Genomic DNA, 19,756 nt, shown 5'->3' with positions numbered 1-19,756 from the left:
TTCTGGACTCGGACTTCAAATTCAAACATTGAATTGACAGACAGACTCGACAGCTCGAATGTCCCGTCCGGCCCCGCATCGACACCAACAGCGACCTGACGTCCCAATCTCGGTTATCCATGCACATCAACGCCAGCTGCATCACGAATCCCGGCACACAGTGACGTAGGTGCACAATGCCGTAATTGCGAGCTCGCGCATGCTGCGTCATGATATGATTTATTTCCAGGACATGTCACTTTTTTTTTCTGTACTACGCCACTCGATGTGCCGGGTTTGCAGAGCTGAATGAGCTCGACTTGCCCACCTGGCCAATGTGCGTCTGTTTGACACCAGCCTTGTCTCTTGCCCAAGTCAGTCGTGGACGGACACGTCTGCATAATCTCTATCTGCAATGCAATGCAACAACTATGTCAACCGCACCGCAAACACCATTATGAATAATAACCTCAGCAATGACAACTCTCACAGCCTACAAGACAAGATACGCCAACACACCATGGTGATACAATGACAATCCCGTCGCCCTTGAACGAACACGGCATGAGTCCAGACCGCCCGCCGTCTCGCCGTCTCGCCGCAACACGCAAGCAGCCAACAAGAAAAATTCAACCAATTTACACCAGCTCTCGCGCCCCGAGTTTCCATTACCCCTACTAAACTGCAGCAGCGAATCACCATCCAGCTATGACTAAATAAACCGGGACTTTTCGCCCTGGCATCAGCCAATCCCGACGCATGCCGTGCCCGTCGGGGGGCCCGCTTGGCTCCGCGCCGCCTCTAGGGTCCGTCGTCGGAACTACTAGTCTGCCATGTATGTAGTTATCTTATCTTCTCAACTCGGATGCGCATCTCGTTTTTCTCTTTTTCGATATGTGACTGCGGCTACAGCGTTGGACATGCTGTTTATCCAGATTCGCTCGTTTTTGTTTTCGATTCCCTCTTACAATCCTCCTTCCACCCCATCCGTTTTTCGTCTTGTGGCTCTCGGTGGCGTCTAACCGCCCTCGTATATAAACAGCACCTTTGCGCTTCACTTCACGGCGCACACCACCCGTCCCATTTCTGCATACTCGGGCACACGTCGTGTCTTTATACAGAAAACATCCTGCAATACGCTTGTCTGATACGGTGTGAGAGGTACTTTGCACGACGTTCCCTTCCATCCCGTCGCCCAATATACTCGGGACACACGGCTGACAAGATACACGCAGACTTTCCTCACTCGGCCCTCGTCCTTGGCCAGCATGTCGCCGTCGCAGACTATGGACACGACCGCCGCGGGCCTGCCCGAGTCGCGCGTCCTCATCATCGGCACCGGAGGCACGATATGCATGCAAGAAGGGCCAGACGGGCTCGCCCCCAGCGAGGACTTTCTGGAGACGGCCATGGCGCCTCGGCCGAGCTTTAACGACATGTCAGGGCTGGATGGTTCGTTCTCACCTGTCCCTTGTCCATGTGTTGCGCTCTTCTCACAGACTACGCATCCCCTCTGATGACCTAACACACGTCTACTCTTTCATTCTTGCTCAAAAAACACCACTCATTCCCCAACATGACACGATACTAACATCATCACCACCCAACAGTCAAGCTCCAAGCCTACCAAGACGGCCAACTCACCTCCCTGGCGTCCCTCCGCACGCCGCCCACGGCCTACCACCGACACATCCGCTACTCGGTGCTGGAATTCACCCCCCTCCTCGACAGCTCGTCCATCTCGGCGGCCGACTGGGCCAGCATGGCGGCGTGCGTCAAGGACAACTACCACCTCTTCGACGGCTTCGTCATCCTCCACGGCACCGACTCGCTCGCGTACACGGCGTCGGCGCTCTCCTTCATGATGAGCAACCTGGGCAAGCCCGTCATCCTCACCGGGTCGCAGGCGCCCATCTTTGCGCTGCAGTCCGACGCCGTCGACAACCTGCTCGGGTCGCTCATCCTCGCGGGCACCTTTGTCATCCCCGAGGTCGGCCTCTTCTTCCACCACAAGCTGTACCGCGGCAACCGCACGACCAAGGTGTCCTCGGCGGCCTTTGAGGCCTTCGCCTCGCCCAACTGCGACCCGCTGGCCAAGGTCAACGGGCTCGGCGTCACCGTCAACTGGCCGCTGGTGCTGCGGCCGACGAGCATCGCCGAGTTCCAGATCCAGCGGCACCTCGACACGGCGCACGTCGCCTGCGTCCGCGTCTTCCCCGGCATCAAGCCCGAGATGGTGGACGCGGTGCTGCGGCTCCCCGGGCTGCGCGGCCTCATCCTCGAGACGTTTGGCATGGGCAACGTGCCCGGCGGCGGCGGCGGGCGCCTCACGCAGGTCCTCGAGGCCGCGGTGCGCCGGGGCGTCGTCGTCGTCAACGTCTCGCAGTGCGTGTCGGGCTTCGTGTCGCCCGTCTACGCGCCCGGCACGCAGCTCGGCCGCGTCGGCGTCATCTTCGGCCTCGACCTCACCGCCGAGGCCGCCCTCGCCAAGCTCTCCTACCTGCTCGCCCTGCCCGGCCTCGCCCCCGCCGACATCCCCGACCGCTTCGCCCGCTCGCTGCGCGGCGAGATGACCGAGATTGCCCACCCGACCTTCTCCCACCCCTCGGCGCCCCTCGAGGCCAGCGCCGCCGCCCGCCTCACCCCGGCCGAGTCCGCCTTTGCCGCCCTCGGCTACGCCATCCAGGGCGACGAGCTGCCCGTCGTCAAGCAGCTGCTCGAGGGCGAGGGCGGCCGCCTCCTCCACACCGCCGACTACGCCGGCAACACGCCCTGCCACCTGGCCGCCGTCAACGGCAGCACCGACATCATGCTCGAGCTGCTCCAGCGCGGCGCCAGCGTCCACGAGAGGAACCGCGCCGGCAACTCGCCCCTGTTCCTGGCCACCCTGTCCGGCAACGAGGCCTGTGCCGAGCTTCTGAGGTCCGCCGGTGCCCATTTGAGCATGGACGAGATTGAGAGGGGGCCCTTGGCCAAGCATTGTACATAGAAGAGTCCATGACTGCCATGATGAATATATTTTTTTGCCTTCAAAATATATATAAATATATTATAATATAATACTTATATATAATAACTAGGTAATTACAAGTAAAGCGTGAGCCCACCTAGCAAAAATAGTAAGCCCGCCGAGCCATTTTACACGAAACCCACCGGCGTGCACAGAACATGGCACATCCAGCGACACTTGGCAACACTCGGTAAACAATTACATCATAAAACATGCTATTTTCTACCGCCTTTTCTGGCTGTCTCGTCTTACATACACCTTGCCCGATACACCCCCTATCCAGGCCAAGGCCCCAACATGGCGCCAAAAGTCATACATGTTAATCAGGAATCAGTGTCCGACCAGTGCTTCGTGTATCCAGAGCCTCTACTCCTTCTCTTGCTCGCTTGGCTACCAGGTACATATCCTTGGACAGAACCACGGTGGGTAACACCTTGAAGCCGTCATGATTCAGGGATTGCCGCCTCCATCTTGCTACAAATGGTATATTCACACTTCGTTGATTGCTTCGTTTATCGAAGGAAGAGATCCCCAACGCCGTTCCTTAGCGATCTGGTTCTATCCACGTGATCCAGGCCGAGATAATCATCCTCGGTTGCCGCCATGGTCCATAATTCATCGTCTGCCATAGTCAGCAGCGGCAATTGATATTTTCATGGCAGAGTCACTTACCGTCATTGAGGTACTGGGGCTTTGAGTAATTTGCCCGGCGGACCACCGCAAACTTAATCTTTTCAAAACTCTTGCCTTTGAAGCCGGTGCGCTTCTCAAGACGCTTCTTGGTGTCTGCGAATTTTTCGCCCTAACAAGTGTCGGGGTCAGTGGCTTGCTGAATATCGCATTCATTCACTGCTTTATCCACACTTACCTCTACGAGAAGGAATTTGAATGGTACGCCATGGACTCTATTCACTTCGTTCTGGAAGTGAAAGACTTGTATAAAGTTCTCCTCGGGTGCTACGGCCTCCTCATTCGGCATCCGCTCGGCGTAGATTTGTGTGTACTCGTTGAGGTTCATAATCGGATGCTCTCTTCGTGGTTCACGATAGAATCTATTTGAGCTCGTCTCATACACTCTTATCTTGCCGCCTTCCTGTTCGTCGGGTATTTGGGCTTTCTTCACCAGAGCCTGGATCAGATCGTCAATGGTGCCGGTTTTTGGAACGAGCAAATCAAAGTGATCCTAGAGACAGCTGTTAGTGAATTCAGGTGCTGCTGGGGCAATGCTTGACCGCGCATATACCTCTCTGGTAATACCCTCGCTCAACCAAGTGAGCTTGATACTCTTCTTGGTGTCTAGCTCCGCCAGGCTCATCTCCAATACCTCAAAGTAGAACGCATCTGCCCTTTGGCTAGAATTGAGACTATTTCCCATTGGGTTTAATATCTGCCTCAGGCTGGGGTTTGTTCCACGTCGGACTGGCGCTTTCGGGTTATTAGTCGTGGCGTTGACGGTCCACAGGCGAATATGCGTCGACGGAATACTCAAGTAAGAGCCAACTCGCTCCGACAATGTGTCATAGTTAATCTTCGAGTTGAGAACGAGATCAAATGGCGGATACTGGTTCTGGTCGCATCTGCTTGGGTGGGGGTGAAACCTGACAGTTCTCTTGTTCTCGAGGAAGTCGTAGTATTCTCTGGCGTCCTCAAATCGCTCCAGTGATCGAATACTAAATTATTAGTAGCTATAAGATAGTCTGCAGAAGGGGCAACTTACGGTTCTTGCAGGGGCTTGTCTTGTGCCTGTGCTTGTTCTGCTGAGCGTCCGGATGAACGCTGGAAGCAAATGATATCACCATCCTGCAGCTCGGCAACTTTGAGGGTCTGCTTGGCTTTCAGGGGTTCAATCATCGTTGGTTTGATTTCCTAGGCAGGTCAGTATAATACTCAGACTCAGAGTTTGGCTTTGAGGTTGGAAGGCCATACCTCCCATAAAAGAAGCTTCTCCTCCGCAGGTAGCTTGTCGCCCCAGCCCATCTTCTCAAGGATCTGAGGAACCAAGTCCTCAACCTTTTTCTCCTTGCCAATGTAGACATGGCCAACGCCGCGTAGACTTTGAGCATCAGCGTCAAAGTGCTTTAGAAACAAGAGAATAGTATCATTTTTAACGACTACACCATTTGCCTGGCTCTGGTACGATGGCCAAATAGGCTCCCCATTAGAGTTCAGCTGGTCAGCAACTTCAGCCCAGACTCGCAGGCTAGTGTCCCGGTGTGCGGCAGATCGGCTGTATATTTCCTCAACTGTTGGGCGGAGGTCCATAATGGGCTGATCGGGCCGGATGGTCTTATTTTGTCGATTCACCATCAGCCAAAGTCGCACCTTGCGAGGATCCTGGCCCAAGTCATCTGCAACCTGGTTGGTGAACTCTTCCATGGTCATTGCGCGGCGGACTCGGTACGATCGTGGCGAAGCCTCATCAGGCTCCTGGTTCGAGTCAAAGGTACACAGGTCGGTAGCGCCATAGTGACGGAATGTGTCGTCTGTGATGACCTTGGCCATCATGTAAAGGTGTGCTTCCCGCTGCTCACGTCTACGTGCCTCTTTGAGGGCGTTTTCTTCTTCAAATCGTTGTTCTGCAAAGATGTTAGTCCATTTTTGAATCTTCTGGGACAATAGGAGACATACGCAGATGCTGAGGAATATCATTCTTCTGTACACTGCACAGAATCTTGTCAAGCTTCGACTGGCGGATATAGACCAACATATATGCGCTGTTCTGGCGAATGATTGGGGCCTTCTTTTGGAGCGGAGCACGAGGATACCCGTTGGGAGTTCTGTACTCTCCACCGAAATTATCCTCCAGAACCTCTCTAGACGTGGCACGTGTGACTTTGTCGTCGTCGTATTTGTAGAACCATCCATCCTTTTCCGGCTTAATAAATGCATAGTAGTGTCCGGCGTTCAAATCACCACTGTGGACGAGTACTCCGTGAAGCTGGTATGTCCAGGGTTCGGACTTGTCGGCATCCTCTATCAGATAAGGTGCGGCATCAAAGACGTCGGGAAATTCATAACGGTCATTGATCTTCATCATCATATCCCTCTGAATATCGTACTCGAATCGCTTGAGCTGCAGGTGCAGAACGTCAGGAAAACTGGTAAAGATGACACCCTTGTTGGCATCCTGCAGCTTGTGCTCGTCTCCGGCAAAGTACTGGTTTTCACCGTCCATCTTTTCAACCTGAATATAATCTTGGAAGCTTTCCAGCATGTTCTTGTTGCCACTGACATTGAGCTGAATATCCCAAAAGTCCTCGATGCGGCTCGATTCGTAGTCCACGTTGATACATGAAATGTACGTTTTGATCTTGCCACTGAACATTTCTGGAAGAACGTTTTCGGCCTTGGTGCCCTTCATCTTCTCCTCCATCCGTTCCATCAGTTTTCGTGACAATTCTTGAACATCTTGCTGTTCAAAAATGTGGCGCGTCTCCCATCCGAATGATTTCGTCAATTCGTTGGTCCCAACTGCTTGATCGGAGGTCTGAAGTTGATAGAAAAGCCGCTGGAGCGTGTAGGCAGAGTTTTGCATGCTCTCGTCATTTTCTGTCGGAATTTCGTAGACAGCCTAATAAAGCCTGTTAGTTACACAAGGAAGCATGGAATGACCGGGAGTAGAAATCTACCTTGCGAAAGGCATTGGTAAAATAGAGTGACTGGAGCAAACTGTTCAGGTAGCAAGTGGCACCTTGGTTTTTCAAACCGACGTAGCCGGTTTCCTTCTTGGAGTCATAGTTGATAAAGTTGTGCCACAATACACCAGTCTCGTCCTCCACAACACGGACGTAGGCCGTTATGTTTGCTGCGTCATTCTCACACAAAGGCCGCGTGCCGTGCTCCCAGGGTACGTTGAACATTCTTCGATGCTCGACAAACCTAGTGAAGCCCCAATCGCCCTCCTCCTTGGTGAATCTGTGGTGCGCGGCATGATGAACGTATAGGCTTGGGTCGTTGGGGTTCCAAAGTACAAGAGCAAATTGTACACAGGCGCTCCAGTTGTCTGGCACAGCGTCGGCTTCGAAACCATGTTCCAAGTAGATGGAGCATTGGTCGGTGTTGTTGCCGTGGGGGAAGAGGAGGATTCGCCTGTGACATCAAGAGCAAGTGTTAAGATATGCATATATTCCGTCACGGACAGAAAACAGGTCCCAGACGGTATTACTGGGGTCTACACGTACCATGGGTAGCCACCAGCCTGGAAGATGGGGCCATGCTCCCTCTTACCCATACTCCTCCAATTCTCGACAGTCCATGTGTTGTTGGCGTCTTCTAGGATCTTGGGTTCGTCTAGTAACGGGGGCAGGACGAGTTCTCTCATGGCCTCATCTAGAGTGCCACATGTCAGTTGGATTTGTACCATTTATAGAGAATCGTGGCATTGTGCGGTTGAGGGGCAAACATACAGTCGTTAGCCAGCGGAAGGTCTTGGAGTTGTTGATCTGAATCGCCCTGTTCGAGGCCGTCGGGATTGATGATGGCGACAGAGTCCTTTTCTGGAGCATTGGCAACACCGACGTAGTCGTCCGTGTCCACCACCATCTCATTGGGGGAGTCAACATTGTAGCTCTGTCGGTTTCGACGATGTTTGTTAGTTTTTTTTCTCGAAAGACGACGCAAGTCACGGTCAGGAAAATCCATGGTGGGCTATGCAACAATGGAATAGGACAGCGGCACAGCAGGACCGCGACAATATCGTGTTACAGTTGAATGATGGTGCGCCACAAAAATTCAAGAAAAAGGTCTGGCATAGGGATAGATAAAACCGGGCATCAAAACATGTCGCAGCAGCTGTCGCAGCAACCTTCGCTTGCCGGCCCCGAGGCAGATGCTTGACTGTGCAATAAACGCAGGCTCAGGCCTGGTGATGGGGCTCTTTGTTCTGATTGAGTGCCAGGGAGGGTAGTAGTACAAATGGCACCGGGTCAATGTCTATAAAGCGACATGGAGGGTCACGATGCCAATGGCGAAGAAGCCAAGGCTGAGGGCATCTGAGACGAGGTTGCCCCCCCGATTTGATCAGAGACCACGGCCAGCTGTCGCAGCTGTTCGGTCTCACCACGGTTCGAAGAAACATTGCAGGTGCCAAAGTATTCGAGTACCAAACAAAACCCGGAGGGAAGGTGCATCGCAGGAGAAGGCATGTTCGCTCGGGGTTCTCTCTTACCATCTTGACGGCAGCCAGCAGGACGAAGCCAGCTTAAGCTCCACACAGCTCCCGGATCAAAAAGCTCGCACCGCCAGAAAAGCACGACTGGCAGACACGGTCCGCGCAGACAAAGAACGTGGACGCCAGACTACCTGGGTATCCGGGTCGATGGAGGGATTGGATGCTGCAATCGTGCGTGTCAGTACTGGTGAGGCTCAAGATAGCCTTTCCGGCAACGCGGCAACGGTTCGGTGGACGGCGTACGGCGGGGAAGGTGCGGACGGAGTGCCTGCACAGGTGGTGGTTGTGAGCGACACGTTGTACTCGCTCGTGCTTTTGCGTGTGTGCGATATTCCGTGTGTGTAATGTGCGTATGCTTGGACGGGCAGGACGGGTGGCAAAGGGCGGCGGCAGCGGCGAACACGACGACGTCAACGTCAGGCAGACAAATCGACATGCAGCACCAGCTTTGCGGCGCCAGGATGCGGATCCGTTACTCTGTACCAACCGACAGAGCTGCTCGAGTCTGCACAAGTGGGTAACAGACACACCCAGCTTGGAGTGGAAGGTGGGCACACAGGAAGGGGGGCAAAACCTCGGTCTCAAATTTCAATGCGGGGTGCCAGAGAGACAGCACCTTGTCTATTGTGCAAAAATACAGTCGAGAGACGTGAGGAGCACCGTCAAATAGACAATTGGAACAATCGGGAACATGTGCAGCTGAATATTCGACATTGGCGGCTTGGAAGCCTCCTTTGCTGCTGCGATGGGTGGCGAGGCAGGGATGTATCCCTCAGTTTATCAAGGGCTTGACTTGAGTTTCATGGCAAGGAGGGCTCTTGGTAAAGACATGATGAGGCAAAGCCAAACTAGTGGGACTCAACAACAACGGGCCGAGCTGTACGCAGTAAGGGCATGATGGCTGACGAATATGGTCCAGTCATGGCCAGATAACAATAGACCACCACAAGCCGAGAGACGTCTTTCACTGTCATGGCGCGGGAAACATTCTGGAAGTTCTAACCAAGTATCCCACTAACAATAACGAACGGTTGTCTTAGACTCTAGCTCGGCGCCACCCATGACGTCTCCCTGTATCAGAGCTCAAGAAGGGCTTCACGATAGCGATAGCAGAAGAAGGCCGCCGGGCAACCCGAGTTCCTGACTTGGTGAGCCTGTTCATTTTGACTATAATCCGCCTGAAGGCCTCGGCATATGCTGTCCCATTGACACTTGTGGAAGAACTAAAGAGAGATTAGGGTTTTGTCATTGAGGGACGGAAACAACGGGCTACCGGTGTCGATGCCGGGAAGGCTATGTCGGATGCAAACATGCCACAATCCTGGGGGATATGGTCTTATACTCCTCCACAAGGGATGGACGGTTATGCACTCCGCACCGGACGAGACGCCGAAAGCTGAAACCCATTGATGCTGCAGTGCGCCACCTACAATGAGCACTTGGCTCGAAGGCTCACTCAACGCCATTGAGCTTCTCGGCCATGACTTGATGTTGACAGAGCTGAAAGACAACCCCCGGAGAGCAGGATGATGAACCGCGGCCGAGTAGCCGTGGGAGCTATCAAGGCAGTAGTCCGAAGCAATATCAACTACTCGGTGCGCCCAAGTCGCAGTACAACGCCTGGTCGAGAGGGACGGGAGACGGGAGACGGAAGACGGTTCTCTATCCACGAGCTTCATCAGTCGAGTACATCTGAGCACCGAGTTTAACTGCACAAGAGCTCCATGCAGTTTGACATGTGCTGGCAGCAACTTGACAAGACGAACAATGGAGACTTGGAACTGGATACTTTACTTGATAGCGCGGACATTCAGTGTCACCCTGCGAGTGGGCGAGGCCTGTCACATGTCTGGTGTGTGGTGTGTCGACGCTCAACTCAGCACGTAGGCCGTCAAGTGCCTATGACTGGCATTTCGCGCCTGGACTAGCACACCGGCTCCCGAAACTGGCACCACGATGGGCGACCCCCTCTTCAGAATGCGCCAATCCCGCGAATGAGCCGCCCGTCGCTCTGCCACTAGCCATGCAGCCTCTGCACCCCATGCGACCACCGCTTGTTGGCCTGCAAATTGATGGCTCTGGCCCTGCAGCTCGCAGGTGCCGGGTGCTCTTGTGCCCTTTAATGTTGTGCCCTTGTGCCCGTGTGCCCCCGATACCGCTCCCGGTCATGCCATCGAGCATCGCCAGCAAAGCCAGACATGCCACTATGCAAAACTAGCTGCAACTCTGCCATGCATAACTCGAAGCATTGTGCAAGCATGTGAGCCTTGCAAGCCCAACCCCAAAGTTGGGCCGTGCCAAAGTTGTGGCCTTGGGCGAAGCTTGACTGATGACTCTCCAAACGTGCTGCAGACGACGGACAATGCCATCTACATGCGAACTAGGCAAAGTCCTGCTCCCGCCGACGCCGTCAAATTCTCGTCTGGCCCAATTTCCCCGTCCCAAGCTGCAATCTCCCTCATACACCATCGCGGTAGCAGCCTCGAACAGGCGACACCTTGAAAAGCGTCTCTCGTGCACATACAATAATCATCCTCCCGTCCCCAAGTTGAAGCTCCCACTCTCGTTTCTGCCCTGTGGGCCCCTCCGATCTGGGCACACGACCGATCTCGCTCACGAGCTCCCCAGTCCAACAATTTACAAAGCACCCCATATCTACGTCGTAAAAGAGACGGAAGAACAAACGTAAACCGTGCTCCCTTGACATCACCCAGTCGCTGCATGGAATTCCAATCATGCTCTCCACCGCGCTGTGCAAGACCGGCAAACGGTGCACATTGAGCCGCGGCGCCGTGCTCTCAGCAGCAGCCAGAAGCCCAGTCACCGGGCCGGAATGCACGTTACCGTCGCCTTCGCCAATCTGTCGACGACATAGGCAACAGCAACAATCGCGCAAAGCCAGCAACGGCACCTGGAGGCCGGTATCTGTTCTGGACGAGTATGTGCGCCCACAGGAATGATTCCCCCGCCTCGTCAGACACAAACCCTAACAGGAACATGTATAGATGGGTGGCGAGAGAAGCAAGGCCCATCAGCCTGCGACAGCTCATGGTCTTTGGCCGCTCTCTGACCGAGTCGCGCCTCATCAGCTCAGCAAACTATGTCCGGACAGAGCTCCCAGCCAGGCAAGTTGCAGCCGAATCCCTCTCCCCTCCAAGAAAATTGCACTTGATTTGCTGACGGCTTCCCTTGCTTGCAGAATAGCACATCGTCTCCGAGACATGCAACAGCTGCCCTACGTCGTCGTAACCAATCCGCACATCAGCGAGGTCTACGACCTATACTACAACGCATTCGACCAGCTCCGCAAACTCAAAGAAATCAAGACCCTAGAGGACAACGACAAGCTGTGCGACATTATCCGCCACAACCTCAAGAGCCACTTGACCGTGATTCCCAAGCTGGCAATGGGCATCCTCGAGTGCGGCGGGCTCATGGACCCCCAAGCACTCGACAAATTCATGAACACCATTCTCAGATCCGTAAGTCTCGCCCTCTGAAACCCCACGCAACACCTTGCTCCTCGCCTCCAGGCTCACTCACACCCCCCCGTCTCCAGCGAATATCCCGCCGCGTCATCGCCGAGCAACACCTCTCCCTCACCGAAACCTTCAACTCCCCCTACTTCTCGCCCGGCGCGAAGCTCTCCGAGTCCGACTTCATCGGCGAGGTCTTCATCAAATGCTCCGCCAAGGACGTCATCACGCGCTGCGCCAAAGCCGTCACGGCCCTCGCCCGCTCCACCAACGGGCACGACGCCCCCATCCCCGACGTCAACGTCGTCGGCCACCTCGACGCCAGCTTCCCCTACATCCTGAGCCACATCGAGTACATTGTCGGCGAGCTCCTCCGCAACTCGGTCCAGGCCGTCATTGACCGGCACCAGCGGCAGCCGGACCCCTCGTCGCCCCCTCCCCCCGTCGAGGTGACCGTCTGCGAGGCCCAGGAACACGTCATATTCCGCATATCCGACCGCGGCGGCGGCATCCCCCGCGCCGAGCTGCCCTACCTGTGGTCCTTCTCCAAGGGCCCGCAGTCGGCCAAGCGCCTCGAGAACCTCGGCCAGGTCCCCCGCATGGCCGCGACAATGGAGGAGCTCCATGTGGAAGACGAGCTCGGCCGCGCCGACCTCAAGGCCCCCGCCGCCTACCAGAGCTCCCTGTCCTCGCTGACCAGCCGGCCTCCCAACCTGCGCCTGGGCATGGGCCTGCCGCTGAGCAGAGTGTACGCAGAGTACTGGGCCGGCAGCCTGAATCTGCACAGTCTGGAAGGATACGGCGTCGATGCGTTCCTGCAGATATCCAGACTGGGCAATAAGAATGAACAGCTCGTTACAAGGGCCAGCATGGACTCTGTTTAGCCTCTGGCGACTGCGACTTGTATCGAATCTTGCTAGCATAAAGCATGCCCACGTGAGTACCGTGTATTTTCGACATCGTATTTCGGGAGGGCGGAAATGAGCAATTCAGGACATTTTGGCATACCTGGTTATTAGTAGCGGTCAAATTTGTCTAGCCGTGTGTATGGTTCTTTATCTGTTTTTTTCTTTCCTTTTTTTTGTATCTTTTTTTGGCAAACGAGACCATACGAGCATGGAGTTGGAGTTGGTGAGCTAGGGCATTTAATCTACACACAGTTGGACCAAGACAGCATGTCACATATACATACAAAAGGCCTTGACACTTCGCAACTGGTTTCAAGTCGGATATAAACGAAAGCTGTGATTGAATTACCTCCGCCAAGCAAAGCACTCGGCTGACAGAGAAACGGTGCTGGAGTATAAAACGAGGAAATAAAATAAGGCTGCATGATCAAAAAACAGCTTGCGTTGCACGCGCCCCTGTCTGTTTGCAAATAAAAGAGGCCTTACTTTTCCGTGACTGCCCAGTCTATCATAGACCTGACACAAAGAGTCATAGAGCCCCGAGTTGCTGCAAGGACCCCTCTACTGAGCAACGACCGAAAGCGTAACTTGAGGGCTCTCTGAAACTCTTCCGTAGTACTAGCAGGTTACCTTGGTATCCATAATGCCCTCTTCCTCATCCACCATGGTATTCGTTGGCCATGACCTTGTTTAAAAAGAGAAATTATAGTCATTTCAGACTCCTGCTCCCCAAACACGCATCAGACGAGCAAGAAAGAAGAGGGCTTGTCCGACATTAAAATTGCCTTATTGTGAAACCATGTGTGAATTAGCGGCGACCATGACTGCGGACAGCACTGCCCTGCATCTGCTCGAGCTCGGTTTCCAGCTGCTTGATCTGGGCGTGGGTCTGTTCGAGATCCTTGTTGAGGCGGTCGCGCTCGGCAATAAGCTTCTGCTCCCACTGTCGGAACCGCTGCTCTTCGATCTTGACCTGTTCGGTGAAACGCTTGCGCAGAGCCTCTTCCTCTTCCTTGAACTTGGGGTTGTCCAGCTTGCGAGGTCGGGCCTCGCCAAATTTACGAGTCTCCATCTGCTGAGCACGGTACGCCTCGTAGTGCAGCTCTTCCGTAGTGTGGATAAGGTCGAGCATATGGGTTCGGATCAAGATGGAACGAAGTTTCTTGAAGTCGCAGTGGTCCTCGTTCTCGACCTCGGCAACACCCCACGAGTACTGACGACCCTTGACAATGCGGCCATCGTTGGTCTTGACGTCCTTCTCGGAACCGATGACGGCGAAAGGCATAGCAGCCATGAGGCTTCGGGCGTGTTGAGCAGCAGCTTCGTCATCCTCCTCGATAGGGGGTTGATAGATCTTGATGTTCTGGGCTTCAATAACAGAGATAATCTAGGGGGGGTGGTTAGCAGATAGGATGGGAATAGAGTAGGCTGTCGTGTATTATCATACTCTCTGCTTGAACTTGGCCAGGTCAGCAGGGCTCAGCGTGTCGGCCTTGGCAATAACAGGGATCAAGTTGACCCGAGAGCAGAGTCTCTTCATGACTTCAATGTCGAGAGGCTTCAGGGTGTGGCCGGTCGGGCGGATGAAGTACAAGCAGGCGTGGACTCGAAGGTCAATCTTGTCCTGGCGGCGAGGCTGCTGCTCCTGAAGCATGTAGGATTCGTGTTGGTCGTCGAGGAACTCGATAATGGGCATCCAAGAGTCACGGTTGTTGACATAGTCGCCGAATCCAGGAGTATCAATGACGGTCAGACGGACTAATTCACGGTTAGTCGTCGGGACGTGATGCTGCTTTGCTGGGTTACTGCATACCCTTGAAGAACTTCTCCTCGAGCTCAGCCTTGGTGATCTCAATTTCGACAGTCTTGTCAACTTGCTTTTGGTGTCGGCGCTTGTGGTCGGCATAGTTCTTGATGGTGGTGGAGAAGAGGGTGTTGATGAAGGTGGTCTTGCCCAAGCCAGACTCGCCAGCAACCTACGACTTCCGTCAGTATTAACCCGATCAACAGACGATCGAGAAACTAGTTGGAGCTCCTCTGTTCGTTTGATAAACATACCATAATGGTGAAGCTGGCTCCCCGCTTGGCGACAATTTTGTGTCGCTGGTTGGGGAGGTTGGCAATGCCAATCGGTGAGGCGCTCTCAGCAGCTGGTGCCATCTTGAAGACGCGTGAGAAGGAACGGTGTATGGGAGGAAATCGGCCTTGAAGCTAACAATAAGCACACAGTCTAAGGCAGCTGTGAAAAGAACGAGGAGACACCAGAGGTCAAAGACGGGACCGAATTGAAGGATGGAGTCGGAGGTGGGTGGAGGTTGTAGCTTGATAGATGCAGTCGATGTACTTACTCCGTACTTCAGGGGCAGCATCAAGCCTGACCAGAAGGGGGGGTTGCTGGTCAGAAGTCCTCAAAGTGCCCGCCCCATCTCATCAATCAACCCATCCATTGACAGCCCCCAGTCCAAAATTACGGCCCTTGGTTGGCTGGCTGGAGCCACGGCCACACGGGGGGGCAGGTGCTGGTCCCCTTTTCCTTCCCAACGGTGCCCATTACTACGCGGTCGGTGCACCATGCTTGTCCCAACAAGGCTTAGATCTCAGACCAGGAACAATTATCTACCGGGCCCTCCATTCTGTGGCTACCCAGGCACGTAGCAAGTCAAGTTTCCCAAGAAAAAGTAGGACTGCGTTATCGATAACGCCAATGTCGAAATTTTGGTTTCATAGTTCAATGGTATCTTCAATCTCTATGGCCTCGTAGGTAGATGGCAACAATGAAGACTGACTTCAAGGTAAGAAGTACATTTTTCTCTTTTTTCCTTTACGGAATTTCATCCGTTGCAATTTTTTCTTCTTCATCAGGACATGGCCCTAACTTGCGCAGTTCTCGAACTTGCTGGGTACTGTCTACTGCCAGGGCAACTTGCTCTTCAGTCCCGATGGCACCCATCTCTTCTCACCAGTCGGCAACCGAGTGACCGTATTTAATCTAGTAGAGTAAGTATTATTCATGCGTGCAATATTCATATCAATTGGCCAATAGCCTAACGCTGTATTGCGCAGAAACAAATCTCACACGCTACCCTTTGCCCATCGAAAAAACATTTCGCGAATCGGTCTCACACCCCGCGGCAACCTCCTCCTCACTGTTGACGAGGATGGCCAGGCCATCTTAACAAACGTCCCTCGCCGAATTCCCATATACCACTTTTCTTTCCGATCAAAGGTCACGGCTCTCTCATTCTCTGCCTCGGGAAGGCACTTTGCGGTTGGTCTGGGACGCGTGATCGAAGTTTGGCACGTGCCGTCGACGCCCGATACCAATGCCGACGGCGAGCTCGAGTTTGCACCCTTTGTTAGACATCATAGACATACTGGACATTTTGATGACGTGCGACACATTGAGTGGTCAAGCGACTCTAGATTCTTCCTCACAGCATCCAAGGATCTGACGGCGCGAATATGGAGCTTGGATCAAGAGGAAGGCTTTTCTCCTACCGTCTTGTCAGGCCACAAGCAAGCCGTCCTCGGTGCTTGGTTCTCCGAAGATCAGGAAACAATCTATACTGTTAGCAAAGACGGCGCTGTGTTTGAATGGCGCTACGTTAAGCCCATCAATCCCAAGGAAGACGAAGAGATGGGCGAGACAAATGACGATTCAGATATGCGATGGAGAATAGTGCAGAAGCATTACTTTATGCAAGGAAGCGCCCATGTAAGATGCGCCGCCTTCCATCCCGAATCAAACCTCCTGGTGGCCGGGTTCTCCGACGGCATCTTTGGGCTGTACGAAATGCCCGACTTTAACAACATTCACAAGCTCAGCATTTCCCAAAACGACATTGACTTTGTCACGATCAACAAGAGCGGAGAGTGGTTGGCATTTGGGGCTTCAAAACTAGGACAACTGTTGGTATGGGAATGGCAATCAGAATCGTATATCCTGAAGCAGCAAGGTCATTTCGACTCTATGAACTCTCTGGTGTACTCACCCGATGGGCAGCGAATCATTACCACAGCAGACGACGGGAAGATCAAGGTTTGGGACATTGAATCCGGATTCTGCATAGTCACATTTACGGAACACACCAGCGGCGTGACAGCGTGCGAGTTCGCCAAGAAGGGAAATGTACTCTTTACGGCCAGTTTGGACGGTTCGATTCGGGCGTGGGATTTGATCAGATACAGAAACTTTCGTACATTCACCGCGCCGACGCGACTCTCATTCTCATGTATGGCTGTCGACCCCAGTGGTGAAGTCGTTGCCGCAGGCTCCCTTGACTCTTTCGACGTCCACATTTGGTCTGTACAAACCGGCCAGCTTCTCGACCAAATGTCGGGTCACGAAGGTCCCGTCTCAGCATTGGCATTCTCACCAAACGGTGATTCGCTGGTCAGTGGCAGCTGGGATCGCACAGCACGAATTTGGTCCATCTTCAACCGGGCCCAGACGAGCGAGCCCCTTCAGCTACAAGCAGATGTGTTGGACATTGCCATACGACCAGACTCATTGCAGCTGGCCATCTCCACACTCGACGGACAGTTGACGTTCTGGTCCATGGCCGATGCCGAGCAGGTTGCTGGCTTGGACGGCCGCCGCGACGTTTCAGGTGGGCGTAAATTCAGCGACCGCCGGACGGCAGCCAACGTCCAGGGAACCAAAAGCTTCAATTCCATTCGATACAGCACCGACGGAAGCTGTCTTCTCGCCGGCGGCAACAGCAAGTACATTTGCCTCTACTCGGTAACCACCATGGTGCTTCTCAAGAAGTTTACCGTCAGCGTGAACCTCTCCCTGTCCGGAACCCAGGAATTTCTCAACAGCAAACACCTCACAGAAGCAGGGCCCGTGGACGAGCTAGACGACCAAGGCGAGGCATCGGACCGCGAGGACCGCGTCGACAGGAGCCTCCCTGGTTCAAAACGTGGCGGTGACCCGTCTGCGCGCAAGAAACTGCCAGCCGTTCGCGTCAACGGCATCGCCTTTTCACCGGCCGGAACCGCCTTTTGCGCCGCGTCAACAGAAGGTCTACTCATTTACAGCCTCGACAACACGGTTCAATTCGATCCGTTTGACCTCAACATGGAAATCACGCCCGCCTCGACACTGCACGTTCTCGAATCCGAAAAAGACTACCTCAAGGCCCTCGTCATGGCATTCCGTCTCAACGAAGCCGGCCTCATTAAGCGTGTGTTCCAGGCCGTGCCCCCGTCAGACATTGCCCTTGTAGTAGGGGATTTACCGACGGTCTACGTGTCGAGATTATTGCGGTTTGTGGCGGCGCAGACTGAAGAGTCGCCACACATTGAGTTTTGTCTCTTGTGGATAAAGGCACTTGTCGACAAGCACGGCAAGTGGCTGACGGCAAATAGGGGCAAGGTGGATGTTGAGCTGCGCGTTGTCTCACGCGCCGTCTCCAAGATGAGGGACGAGATCAGAAGGTTGGCAGATGAGAATGTCTACATGGTTGACTACTTGTTGGGACAGGCAGGGAAGGAGATTCCCATGGGCAAGGGCGTCAAGATGGTAACGGGAGGCGAGAGAATGGCCATTGATGTGGCGGATGGGGAGGAGGACACTGACGACGAGGACGAGTGGATTGGATTAGAATAGGCGTTTGTGTAAATACCACTGCAAAAGCTCGCTTGGGGCCATATTTTGTCGAGCCCGGTGTTGCGAATCGGGGCGCTACGTGACGTGCAATATCCATGGACGACAAACGTTGATTGCTCGGGTTACATTCGCAAACCAAGCCGGTAAGAAGTCAGCCTACATGCAGCACACGGCAGCGCTCAAGCATGCAGCTGTTGTTCAGCGGATAGCCTCCATGTCATATTCCATGCGGATTCCGGTCGGCTCGCGTCTTGGCCGCAAACGCGAGGGTGTACAGAAACGTGGCCAGCGGAGAAGAGACAAACAACCAGCAGGTTGACGGCGGTGTCAATGTCACCAGACGAGGACTGATGGCCAATAACTACTATCCCCGCCGTAGAACGAACATTGAAGCATCTTACCCCACAAACAGGCCCGTCGCCTCCGCATCACGGCATGTCAAAACCCGGGGCCGCGAACCAATCCGCTCGTCTCGGTTATCATTCACACCATCCGTAGCAAAAGTGCCCAGACGGGCAAAGCACACCTCCCACACGCGACATTTGTCAGCAACCACAGGTTTGTGTACGCCGTGCCCAACGAAAGGGTCGCATGAGCCGCATCGCAGGGGCCATGATCACAACGGCCTCGGGAGCAGGCGTGACAGCCACACGGATTGCCCTCCGCCTGTTCCGAAACCGCGCCATCACCAGCGGCAACTTGTATAAAACGCGGCGGGATCCGTGGGACGCCGCCGCGACCCCGACGGGCCACATGCACTCGGTGTCGAGGATCGCGTCCAAGACGACGGCATCTTCACCGTCAGGAATAAGAATAACCACCCGCGCGTATTCGATCCGGTCTCGGCTCCGCGCCAACATGGCTTCGGCGACGCGCATCGTCATCAAGGCAGAAGACACGGGCTTCTGGAAGGCCAAGCAAGACGAGGAGACGGCGGCAAAGGTGTCTGCGCTGCTGCAGGCAGACCTGGAGGCATGTCTGCCCATCGCCACTAACCGGCCTTGATATTCCCTAGGAGCGGCCAGAGTGCTTACGACGACAGAATCACCACGTCTTCTTCAACGCTGCCGGGTATCACAACCATGTACCGCGCCCCCTTTCCCCCTGAACCTCATGCTATCGACTTGATCTGACAAACCCCAAAGCTCGTGCACCAGCTCCTCGCGCTCTACGGCACCGGCGCCCCAGAGTCAGCCATCCAGGCCGCCTTCAACGCCAACGCAGGCTACCAGCTCAAGCACACGCCCGCGCGGCCGCACGTCGTCGCCGAGCTGCAGGCCGACTGGGCCGCCCACGCGCCCAAGTACCTCGGCCGCGGGGCCTACTACTCCGACTTTCTGCGCTTCTTCCAGGACGAGGTAGACCGGCGCGGGTGGCAGGCCGTGGTCGCCGAGTTCCTCTGCTCCCCGGGGGACGCGGCCAGCCCCGCGCGGCACATGGTGCAGCGGCTCTTCTCGGGGCTCGTCCACCCCATGATCCAGCTCGGCTTCGGCCTCGAGTGGGAGCAGCCGGCCATTGTGGCGCAGGGCCTCGCCCAGGCCGCCGTGCACCGCAACACACTGGGCGACTTCTTCGACCGGGTCGACGAGGCCGTCGTCG

At 54.7% G+C, this 19,756-nt stretch overlaps 5 protein-coding genes across 5 annotated transcripts; 3 read left to right on the top strand and 2 right to left on the bottom strand.

Annotated features, from left to right (window-relative positions):
• Positions 1-1,247: 1,247 nt before the first annotated feature.
• On the top strand, positions 1,248-2,968 carry MAA_11261 (uncharacterized protein; the record flags this gene model as incomplete). Its single annotated transcript, XM_011413241.1, has 2 exons — positions 1,248-1,431; positions 1,590-2,968. 2 exons carry the CDS (start codon positions 1,248-1,250, stop codon positions 2,966-2,968), a joined length of 1,563 nt encoding a protein of 520 aa, XP_011411543.1.
• A 533-nt stretch (positions 2,969-3,501) lies between these two features.
• Positions 3,502-7,630, bottom strand: MAA_07334 (Peptidase C19, ubiquitin carboxyl-terminal hydrolase 2; the record flags this gene model as incomplete). The annotated part of the gene is made up of 10 exons (XM_007825332.1): positions 3,502-3,611; positions 3,662-3,791; positions 3,858-4,172; positions 4,233-4,659; positions 4,707-4,855; positions 4,916-5,565; positions 5,618-6,560; positions 6,619-7,078; positions 7,171-7,318; positions 7,396-7,630. 10 exons carry the CDS (start codon positions 7,628-7,630, stop codon positions 3,502-3,504), a joined length of 3,567 nt encoding a protein of 1,188 aa, XP_007823523.1.
• Positions 7,631-10,894: 3,264 nt separating this feature from the next.
• MAA_07333 (pyruvate dehydrogenase kinase) lies at positions 10,895-12,519 on the top strand (the record flags this gene model as incomplete). Its single annotated transcript, XM_007825331.1, has 3 exons — positions 10,895-11,101; positions 11,165-11,645; positions 11,693-12,519. 3 exons carry the CDS (start codon positions 10,895-10,897, stop codon positions 12,517-12,519), a joined length of 1,515 nt encoding a protein of 504 aa, XP_007823522.1.
• An 832-nt stretch (positions 12,520-13,351) lies between these two features.
• MAA_07332 (septin) lies at positions 13,352-14,703 on the bottom strand (the record flags this gene model as incomplete). The annotated part of the gene is made up of 4 exons (XM_007825330.1): positions 13,352-13,930; positions 13,991-14,301; positions 14,357-14,519; positions 14,602-14,703. 4 exons carry the CDS (start codon positions 14,701-14,703, stop codon positions 13,352-13,354), a joined length of 1,155 nt encoding a protein of 384 aa, XP_007823521.1.
• Positions 14,704-15,317: 614 nt separating this feature from the next.
• Positions 15,318-18,157, top strand: MAA_07331 (Periodic tryptophan protein 2 like protein; the record flags this gene model as incomplete). Its single annotated transcript, XM_007825329.1, has 3 exons — positions 15,318-15,335; positions 15,428-15,540; positions 15,607-18,157. The coding sequence occupies 3 exons, from the start codon at positions 15,318-15,320 to the stop codon at positions 18,155-18,157; spliced, it is 2,682 nt and encodes an 893-aa protein (XP_007823520.1).
• Between the last annotated feature and the right edge of the window lie 1,599 nt (positions 18,158-19,756).

This window comes from Metarhizium robertsii (genome assembly GCF_000187425.2).
Source record: "Metarhizium robertsii ARSEF 23 chromosome Unknown MAA_Scf_5, whole genome shotgun sequence".
NCBI classification, from domain to species: Eukaryota; Fungi; Ascomycota; class Sordariomycetes; order Hypocreales; family Clavicipitaceae; genus Metarhizium; species Metarhizium robertsii.
The sequence above is the reverse complement of the archived record's forward strand: the minus strand, read 5'-3'. Positions and strand labels throughout refer to the sequence as shown.